We start from the raw sequence: 11,119 nt of genomic DNA, 5'->3' as shown, positions 1-11,119 counted from the left end.
TTAAAAAGAAAAAAATTAAACTTTAATAATAATTTAAACATATTTCTAGAATGAACTATTCTCAGAATAATCCACCATTGGTACAAAAGTATTACAGTACTTGATACATAAAATACCATAACATTGATAAGGAAGAAATCCATTTACATAAAAAGAGCCCTTAATGAAATGCACCTTAGGTAACCCAAGCATACCATTTCCCCCTCAAATGACAGCAGAACATCAGCAAAAGTGCTAGAATGAATGCACCATTTTGACACTTTTTTCTTGTATTAAGAAAATGGATTATTAGCTTCCATCCATCTGATGGATAACAGACACAGAATTTCTGTAGTTTCAGGAACTCTGCTGTTCCCTCATGAAGTTTCTATTATCCATGCAAACTTTCAAAACAGTGAGTGTACCTCTCTTAAATCGAGAGTACTGCCTCTTGGAGCAAAGTTACATTCAACAGAGATAAGCGTCAACACTGCTAGGCCAATCTCACTGTAGTTTTAAGATGTTGTCGAGACAAACAGGATGCAAGTACATCAGCATAATTAAAATTGAATTATAAAAGACAGATGTAATAAATACAAAAATAAAGTTCTAGCTGTAAATTTCTGAGATTGATTAGTCTGCTAAGACTTCATAAAGCTATGAGGTATTTTCACTTCCACGAACAGAACAGCACTGTGCAAATTTTCAATCCAAAAGTCTTTAATCTCTTTAGCCCAGAGGTCATCAGGATACTATATTTAAAATGTCTTCCACATGTTTAAATATATGAAGGAAGTGTCTTCATTTTTCCACAATTCACTATAAAAAAATACTTACAAAAATCCAAAGTAAAGAATAACTTCCAATTATTTGCAACAAATTAAACACGAGTTTGTTCTGCCCAACATAAATCTTAATGAATTAAACATTAACAGGTGGATGGAATATTTTCTCCTCATTCCTCTATATACAAAATATATTTATTTTGCCTTTACATGTAAACAGGAAGCCAGGTCTGAAAGCACTGACATCCAGGGGGAAAGAAATAGAAACTGATCTATGATCTCCAAAAGGAAGACTGCAGAGCACCCTTTGGTAATGGAATTTCCTTCTGCTGTAGACATTCCTAGTGGAGAGAGAAAGACAAAGAAAAAAAGAAATGTGTATCTTAATTTGTCATCTCTTCTCAGGAATTTTGATGGCTCTTAGTGCACACATTCAAATCATTGCTAATAAAATGTACCAAAATTAACTTTGAAGTGAAAGTACAAACTCAGATTATGATATTAAAACATGACAGATTCAGAGTCAACATTCACAAAACAATTTAAATAATCAAGTATTCTACAGTTTTGCAAGCTTTCATAAAAAGATGCAGAATACAATGCTAAACAAACGCTACAGAGAGCAGTTCAAAGTGTCTACTTCCTCATGTATCTAATCAGGACAACAGATAAAAAAAGCAAACCACTGATAAAAATAGCTGTTACAGAAATGACTCAGCAGAATCCTCCTCCACCTATACATCTTCTCTCACTGCAACTAGTCTCACTGAACTTCCATTTATAACCAAAATACATTTTCACTGAGAAAAATTAGATGTGAGGTAAGAAATAAGCAAGATGTTTGCTATCATAACTATCATTAAGTTAATTCAGTAACTGAAAAGTTACAAAAGACGGGTTACATCACAGTGACTGGTCTGGACTATCAGATATGCTGCAAGCAGCACCAGCCTCATTAGCAAAATGATGGATATATCGAATGAAGGGAAAAATCCTCAAAACACTTGAAAACTAAAAAAAAAAAACAACAAAACTGCTTTACCTCCAAGAATTGCTTGAAACGCATTAAAGAGCCCATCTGTCCAGAGCTGGTAATTGCTTCAATTCTGCAGAAATAACAGCATGTTTCAAAATCTACTCAGACAGTTGAGTTTGATTTACAAGTGGGTGTGGGGGTGAATGGCAGAGATTGGAAAAGATGGACGAGTCATTTAAGAGCAAACACTCATGAAGTAAAAAAAACCAAAACACCCAAGGATCATTTCACATTCCTAACCACAGATATCATACCTTGGGAAATAGTCTTCTCGAATAAGCAACATCATTTTCCAGAACTGAACCTGATACTGTTTCATGAGAGCGTTGCCACACACCTATGGTACAGAAATCCACAAAGACCAGGTTCCAGAACTGGGTTTCAGACTAGCATGACAATTTCAGTTCAATAAAGCTGTTCAATATCAACCACTTAATAGTCTATCCAGACATTTAAAGAAATATACCCAACATTCACAATAAAACAAGCAAATCTTCTAAATGCCATTACTGCTACCACAATCACCTTTTTTTCTTGTTGGCTGTGTGGTGGCCACTGGTATCAATCTTACGTTATTCTTCTTCTCACTCCAGTCTACCTCTAAAAAGAACACCATTCCCTAATGCCATTTGCTAGGGCATATTGTGGTCATTTCCCCATCTTGATTACTGCAGTGTGGATTCATCAGCTTTCTTCATACAGTTAGTTTACAGGATGAATGTTCCTCAAACGTCACCACTACTAACAGAATCCCCATGGTGTATTTCACTTTGCACTTACCTTCTCATTTCTACTTTTAAAGTTCTTTAGAAGGCATTTGATAAGCACAGAAGCTGCTTGTGTTCAACAGTGTTTCTCCCCTGACTTCAGCCTTTAACTTTGGCTCTTATTTAGCATAGGCCTGTATCTTAGGACATGGGATTAATATACATCAGGCTCTGTCCTCAGCCTGAAAAACCCACCCAGTTTTATGAACTAATTCAGCTGGAAAGACCACAGGACCTCAGTGCATTGTACAAACTGATGCCAAGCGCTTAGCCGACCTTACTTTTATAGGACCATGCAACTATTTTTAATATACCAGGAACCTTAAACAGAACCAAATACAACAACAGAAGTTGCATGTGTAAAAACTTCCATTTTCAAATCATTCAGCTCCAAAGCTATATTTGCAAGAATGTGCAATATTCACATTCGTTTCTGAAGGAATAAGGACAAGTTAAAAAAAACTCTTAAAATAAATCACAATGAACCTCACACCTCAGCAATCCCTTCAGAAACTAAAACGTCACCAATTTAGGTCTCTAATCATCAGCAATCCACATCACTTACCTCCAGAAAATCAAAAAGAAGTGTGGCTGTCACATCTGCCAGAGGCTCCATATTCAACATCTGAGCAAGCCAGCGCCATCCATGGTTCAGCCCATGAGGATGTGTCTATAAAGCAACAAAAAAGCTACCCAACACTTGTAAGACTTGCAAAATGCTATTATCAAAACAGGCAGTTTTCTAATTTACTTTCTTCTTTATAAAGTTATTTTATAATAGCCTAACATAAGACTTGATCATTATGAAAATAAAAAGAAAGGAAGCAAAGGTCTATACTACAAATTACTTTGCATTGCTTTGTTGATTATGGTTATGACCATCTCCCTTCAAATACATTATAAGCTTTTGCATTGCTTTGTTGATTATGGTTATGACCATCTCCCTTCAAATACATTATAAGCTGGTTTAAAGTTCAGCACACCTTAACTACAAATCAAGTTTGCAATATATTTAATGGACTCTTGGGATAGTAACAAGGTTCTAATTATAATGCCAAACACGCGTACCCCGTGTTTGTTTCCATAAGGCCACCGGAGTTGAATGATGGCAGCATAAAGACGAATCATTCCTGACATCCGTTTAAGAAAATGATCTTGCTCTTCCATCTTAGAATCCTTAACTTGATATCCAAGCATCCTATGTATGAGAAGACATTCCAGTATTAGTACAGCAAAACCCATTCACTTGAGTCCCTGCAGTTCTCAGCTTACTTTAAGTCAACTGTACTGAGAACAGGGATGCTCCAAAACCATACAATTACTGCAAAGGCTGATCATTACCCTCTGGATCATATGTTCCACTATTTTATACCACGTAGATTATTTAGGTTCTGTACTGGATATTTCAACTAGAATCAAGCTACGGCTATCAACTGTTCTTTGAGAATGATAAAGAAGAATAAGCAAAAGAGCACTTCAAAGCTGAAGGACACAGCATCCTCCAGGGAAACAGGGTTAGGGGAGCTGCACACTTGTGAGTGAATCTCCAGAGTCTATGTCAGCACGTCACAGTGCCTACATAATCAGAGGTTGGGAAAAGTGGAGTTCACTCAGAAGAATACAATCTTCACCCTTGCAGGGTTCATGCTGAAAAAGTCCAGTAATAAATTTACCTCTGATACTCTTCCATAGAAGTCCCCTCCTTCAATGCAGGGTAAAACGGCACAGAATAGGGGCACTTTTTGTGCAGGTGAGCTATGGGAAAGCTGCATCACGGTGAGAAGCTACTTCTTCTTCTCCTTGATTCTGGAGGGAGGAAAGGAAAGTCATTCCCCACCCCTTCAAGCCATTTCTCAGACAAAAAAAACCAAAAAAACCCAAAACATCTTTTTTGTGTAATTAGCCTCTACTAAAGAATCCTAATGTTTTCATGGCTATGTAGCCAACCACAGAAAAGCTGATAAAGCCCTAAGTCCTCAGCTCCCACAGAGGATGACAGGACAGAAAAAAGGAGTTAGCAAATACAGGTACAAAGTGCAAGGCTGCACATATATTTTCACTCCAAACAATCATTTTCAAATGTTTACAGATCAGTCAGTTTTACTCCATGGACTAATTTTTGCGTATATTTGTCACTGCAGGGACAAAAGAGAGTTTCAAACAGCCCAAATTTACCAAACAAAGAATAGAGAAAAATACTGCCAACTTCAAAAAGCAACTTGAACAATGACACTTCATTTCTTGGGAGGTGCTAACTACACAGCAGGGACAGAAGTTCACCTCTTGGGCCTTAGCTTCCTCCCACCCCCTGCCAAGATGTAAGGTTTTGAGCACATATACAGTTTTGTGATATATCATAAGTTAACTATCAACCTGTTTTCCACTAACACTGTACCTAACTAGTTCGAATGTAAGCCTGGACTTTAAAATAGTTCCTCCTCTTAGAAGAGATAAAATAGGGGATGGGAGAGAAAGAGAAACTAAGTTCTTTCACTTTTTCTTAACCCAGAAGCACTTTCTCTAATCAATATGAACATTAATACATGCAAGCTAAACACCTAGTAATTTTTTTCTTGGTAGTTGAAGACATAGGACAGTGTCCAAAAGAACTTCTTAAAGCACTAGCTAGTTTGCCACCCCAATAAAGAGAACACTTCCTCACCACAAATTTCTCCGCAAGTTTGTAGTAAACAAAATCCAGACCCTGTGGATGCTGAGTCACTGATACAGTTCGCCCTCCACTCTGAACAGACTTTCCAGAGAGCAGGTTATTGATCTTGTCAAATATTTCTCTCAGCTGAGAACCTGCAAATATAAAAGGAATGTATGGAGACAGAAGATTAGGAAACAGCAGACAAGTCTTAACCAGACCACATCAACTTCACAAAAACTAGACCTACATCCAGAAGGGCAAGGCACCCCAAACTGCATGTTTGCTACATCTGATTAAAGAAACTTAATCATGATGAAGCAAGATGCCTCCGAGGGAAGCAACAGGCGTTCAAAACATAAGCAAACACTGTGCTGCAAAGACTTGGACTGTATGCATACCAGCTTTCTGCTGTAGGGATAGTTATAGAAACATTGGATGTCCTACTAAAATCTTTACAGCAAAAGGCATTTCAGTTGGATTGGGTTCTTGGCATTTTCCTGACCTGCTATTCTAGAGATCTGGCTCACAGGGATTGTAGCTGCTTTCTGCAAGTCTGTTTTTATCTTCTTAACCTGCAGAACAAGCAAACAAACAACTTCAAAAGCCTTTACAGACAAGTAAACTACTATGATAGTTTGGATAAGCAGACTGTTAACAGAGGCTGCTAAGCTAGAATTTTTTTTTTTTTAAATGAAAGCTGTCCTATTTCCCCTAGAAATTAAGATAATTACTCTTCAGCAGTATTAATCATTTGTTCATACCTCATTGTTGTCTTTGCAGTTGCTGATTCCACTGAAAGAAGCAACACACTGCTCAGCAGCATCTTGAAGCTGCTGGTACCACTGCATGGTACTTTCTTCTGCCTTAACTTGAAGTCCTGGTATTAAAAAAAAAAATATCAGAAGACTAATAAAGACCCAAAACTCTAGAGAACCTTAAGAAAACTTTAAAATAAAATTGCAAGGAAGTATCAGCTGCATGAGTGCTTTTTCCCCAGAATTTAGTTTAGAAAGTTATGTTCATAAACGAACTACAAGTTTGCAAGCTATACAGGAGTCCTCCTTCTTCAGCTTAGTAATTTATATATGCAGGGTATCTGGCCTTAACTTACTCTCAAGAAAGAAGCCATTTCAGTGGTCTGTTCTTGTATGTTTTGTCATATCATGCATGACCCATCTACACTCACAAGAAGGCACAATGTTATTCTCTAATACTCCAATATATGGCATACTGTCTAGAAACAGCAGGTTTTGCTCCAGTTAATACAGTCAATTTATGCTGCATCAGTTTCATTTCAAAAGTTTGCTGCCAGCAGTCTTATACCCGTTTTGCTAGTTGTGCTAAAAGTAAAGGCTACAAGAAGGTGTGTCATCACAACAATAAGATTCAAAGTACTATTTAGTCTAACAGTAAAAGAGTATGTAAGGGGAGGGGCAGGGGGAGGGAAGGGAAAAGCCTAACCAACCTTCCTTCTGCTGCTTTCCCCCTGATTGCTGTGCAGGGGCAGGAGTCTGAGCCTTCATCTGCTCTTTTTTCAGTAACTCTTTCTGCTTTTGCCTCTCTTCCTCTTCATCTCTCCTCCTTTTTTCTTCTACAGCTGCAGCGATTTCTTGCTGCATGCTGGATATCAACCCTCGCATCTCTTGCAGTGCTCGTTCAGTATTGGCCACATCTACTTGAGTAGGGAAACCTCTCTGTCAAGAAACAGAGGAGGTAATATAGCATCAATCTTTTGTTCCACTAGCCGTAGACCAACGGCAAGAATAAGGAGCCTTTGAAGCATTAGTCTTCAGGTAACCTGGGAACCAACTAAACATTTTATCCTCTTTAGTCGAAATATCTTTTTCTCCTTTATTTGTACATAACATTGGTCACCTTTGTAAATAATGTTAGTCCATGACTAGATCTCACAAGATCTTGGCCAACAAAAATTAATAACACACTTTGACAGTGATAAGCGAACCTCAGTGCAAAGCCTAGACAACTTCCTCTGCAGAAAGCCAGCTGTGACAAGCTGGAACAGAGAATTAGCCTTATTATAGTGTTTTATTTTTCAAGGTTTGTATCCCACCTTTACATAGAGAAAAAAATTTTAAAGGAAACCTAGTTACTGCAAAAAGGCTTACGAGTATAGGAGAACCATAATGGTGTGGAGAACCACAACTGGTTTCTCAAAAAGGACCTTTACAGCATCAAGAGTTTACAGTATTTTAATATTGAATCTTTCTCCTGTAGAAATCCTCATGCATTTTTGTAAGCCATTTTCAAGAGAACAGCTAAAGTGCCACGGAATTCTCCTTTTAAATTAGATACTTTATAAGCCAAATATCTAAAAACATTTCTGTGACATCTTATTTAACAGTCTCATAACAAGCTGCCTTTAAAGAAGGCAGGAAGCTTTATGAAGAAATGAAAACCAAAGTTAAGAACAACTCTAGAGCCTCTACCTCGCTTGTGGTGCGGATAAGTCCTGACACCAGCCCACAGATCTGGTTGCCACGATTACTGTATGCAGAAAGATCAATTCTTGGCAAGTCTTTGTGTCTATAATTGGGATCAATCTGCTGGTTAAGCTGCAGCACTTCCTCCTGGATGGAATAAAGGCGACGCAATCTTTCCTGGCCCTCTTCCTTACGCAAACGCTCCAGCTCTTCCTGACGCTGCCTCTGCTGCTCTGCCTCGCGCAGTTTTAGGTTTAATACCTGGGGAGAAAAAGAAACAAGAGACACAAAATACTGAAATAACTCCAGCTTTACAGGTCCTTCCTGGTCTGATGACTAGCTTTACAGGTCCTTCCTGCTCCCACAACACATGTGCCTTTACTGCATTTCCACAACAATGCAGCAGGTGTCTAGGACAGCACCAGAAAATACATTCTCACTACAGGGGTGCCATGTAAATACAAACAAATCCATTGGTCTTTCCAGTTCCCACCGAGTAGTCACAGTCTTTTATGAAAGACAACTCTTACAAGTCACAGACCTTGGCTCTGTGTCGGTGTTCTTCCTTCAATTTCTCTTGCTGTCCCTGAGCCTCCTTTGAGCTACAATACACATAAAGACAGAAAACCTGTATTCAAGACACGCACAAGACAAAATACAAGCAAACATACAGCAAGTTACTTTTAAAATAAGCCAAGCTAGAGGACCTTTAACTGTCACAAATATAGTCTTTTTCTAACCACTGAAACCGCAGCAGTAACCAGAGATCTACTCTGAAAGACAAATAGTAACAGGATAGTTAATATAAGAAAAGCAGCAGGTGAGATTTTCAAGCACAAGTGACTAGCACAGATCCGTCAGGCACAAAAATTAATCCTCACTTTGATTAGATTCTGTAATATTTTAAGGATAGCAGAGCTAATCTCACCTCTTCTCCATTACTTCTTGCAAATCTTGGAATTCCTGATGCTGCTTTAGCTCTTTCAGTTCATCAAAGCGCTTCAGTTGTTCACTTGCCAGGTCATACACTGCCCTCACCATCTGCTCTTGCTGCTCCTGCCGTTGCCTTAGCCCCTCCTGCAGATTGCAGAGGTGCCAGAAGCACCACAATGTAGTAATCACCAGAATTTGGACAGAAGAAAATACAAATCAAATTGCCCAAAGTGGGCCACCATGGTCTACTTGGGGTTATCCTAAAGTTTACTCTCTAAGGTTTAGGATAACTTACTATCCTGCTACTTTTACCAGAGCATTGTTACATCTGGTTACGTAGCTCTCCTGTAATTCACATACACCCTCAAGTTGTTTTCCTTTACCTTTCCTTTCAACCTGTGCATCTCTTCATACATCCGAATGCAGCCTTCAACTTCTGTAACTTTAGATGGCAGAACTGCTGGGAAGACTTCTTGATCCATCTCCAGCAGACTAAGATCTTCATTTCCCTGCGTGGTCAGTGTATAAGCAAAATCAGTGACTGAATACTGTATCAGCCACTCATAGAGGAAACAGGTAAATCAAGTCTCCTTAAACTGCATATTACTTGTAGAGAAACAGACAAAGGAGTCAATCAATGCACAACAATTTAGAGTAGTTATATACCTCAGTAGCGCAGCCTCACCATTTTGAGTATCCTCCAGCAGCTATATGAAGCTGGGATAATTACTCTTCCCAATCACTAAAATTGGGAGCAGAATACCAAGAGCCTATATGACATGCATGAAGGCTAACTGTCACCTAGAAAGGCGAGACAGACTCTCCCCACATTCTCTTTACATTCAGTGAAGATGGTACACTGGAAGAAGTAAAGACAGGTTCATACTTTGAATCATCCTTCAGGAGGAGTACTCAGACTCTCTCTTATAACTTTTATCAGATCTGGCTGCTTCATTAAGATGTTTTTCTCACAATATATTTCTCAAGTCCAAATGGAGCCAAGATGATGCAAAACTTCACTGCTCAGTCTCATTGTTATGTGGTGAAGTCATAATTTAATGCATAGCAACAGACACTTATTTTCTTTTCAGGTGCTTCATCAGCTTCACTACCTCCAAAGCTCAACTGCTCGTTACCCAGCTTCCTACCCTTTTGCCTTGTAAAAGACAGCCATAACACATCTAAGTCATTCAAAGGCTCCAGAGAACCCAAGGGGGTTACTCATGGACTCTTACAACAGGCCTGATCCTATTCTGTGATCTTATCCCTCCAACTGGATGAACCCCATGCTGCTAATCCAATCCATGTAACTATACAGCTCCAACTAAATTCTTCTTAGTTATGGTGAAAAAGGGAGTTTGCTTTTAGCCTACTATCAAACGTTATTCTATTAAAAACTTGTTAACACCAATTTTATCTTCACCCATTTATCCTACAAAAACTTGAAACTAAGCATGTTTTTCCCCACAAGTTAACAGAACACAAACCAACCTTTATCAGACAATTTATGGCAGCAAGTTAGTATGCTTTCTCTCACAGCTGTTCACATGTGAACTATAATCAGAGAGGTACCTTTGTTTCACTTGGCTCTGTAGATGAAAGTGGTGGAGAGCCCTGGCAGCTAGCAGATATGATCTTCTCCAGAGAAGATGACTGGTTTGTGCAGGGAGTGGATTCTTTAGGCGTTGAACTTCTGGAGGGTGCAATTTCTTGAGGTGATTGCCCAATCACTCTGTCCAGGACCCAGCCAGAATAAGGGGACAGCACAAGAGGAGACATGCATCCTTCCAAGATATCCTAGAAAGAAAACATTTTCTGTAAGCGTGAAGCATACCAAGAAAGCAACAAAACATTAATGAACACACATTGAAAACATCTGCACAGATCAGCAGGTGCTTTATAATTGCAGCTCAGTACCCCATTTACTCGCTGTTTCTGTTCAACACTTTTTCCGAGCTCCCCTACTTTTGCAGGGCAGCAGGACCGCCACGCTTGAACCTTCTCCTGTAACACCTCCTCCCTACACCCTGCACTATCTACCCAGTACGGAGGAGCCAGGACCCGACCTGCTGGAAGGGGAGCAGGGGGGCCCACCCGCCGACAGGCGAGGAGGAGCGGGCAGCAGAGATACCACAAGGACAATTGAACGTATTTCAAGCCCCGACTGTTAACGAGACAAGGAGCCGATGGATCACCGCTCAGCCAGCGCTCGGAGGGACGAGTCACCGATCTCCCCCCTCAGCCGCCCTCAGGACACACAGGCCCGGGGGCTCCCAGCCGCCCGCCGGGAGCGAACCCTCACCTCATCCTGGAGCCAGTGGCGGCAGTAGCTCAGCTGACCCTTGCTTGAGGTGCGCAGAGCCGCCAGAGTCTCCCAGCGGAGCTGCCGCGGCTGCATGGCGACCCGCTGCCAAGGGCCCGGCAACGGTCTGACACCCCCCCCCCCACCTCGCCCTTCTTCCGCTTCCGGGGCACCGCTTCCCGCCCTCTGCAGAGCGGGCGATAAGGGCGGTGGCTGCCCCCTG

The 11,119-nt window shown here is 40.2% G+C and overlaps 1 protein-coding gene across 1 annotated transcript; it reads right to left on the bottom strand.

Moving 5' to 3' along the window:
- GLE1 (GLE1 RNA export mediator) lies at nucleotides 1–11,079 on the bottom strand. The gene is given in 17 exon segments (XM_069772142.1): nucleotides 1–1,105; nucleotides 1,807–1,870; nucleotides 2,055–2,137; nucleotides 3,133–3,237; nucleotides 3,636–3,765; nucleotides 4,241–4,325; nucleotides 4,328–4,373; nucleotides 5,230–5,372; nucleotides 5,723–5,792; nucleotides 5,982–6,097; nucleotides 6,686–6,914; nucleotides 7,668–7,922; nucleotides 8,203–8,263; nucleotides 8,590–8,738; nucleotides 8,978–9,103; nucleotides 10,167–10,391; nucleotides 10,897–11,079. Coding segments are annotated over 17 exon segments (2,052 nt in total). The 5' UTR covers nucleotides 10,993–11,079; the 3' UTR covers nucleotides 1–1,036.
- Between the last annotated feature and the right edge of the window lie 40 nt (nucleotides 11,080–11,119).

Source organism: Haliaeetus albicilla, chromosome 26 (genome assembly GCF_947461875.1).
Source record: "Haliaeetus albicilla chromosome 26, bHalAlb1.1, whole genome shotgun sequence".
NCBI lineage: Eukaryota > Metazoa > Chordata > Aves > Accipitriformes > Accipitridae > Haliaeetus > Haliaeetus albicilla.
The sequence above is the reverse complement of the archived record's forward strand: the minus strand, read 5'-3'. Positions and strand labels throughout refer to the sequence as shown.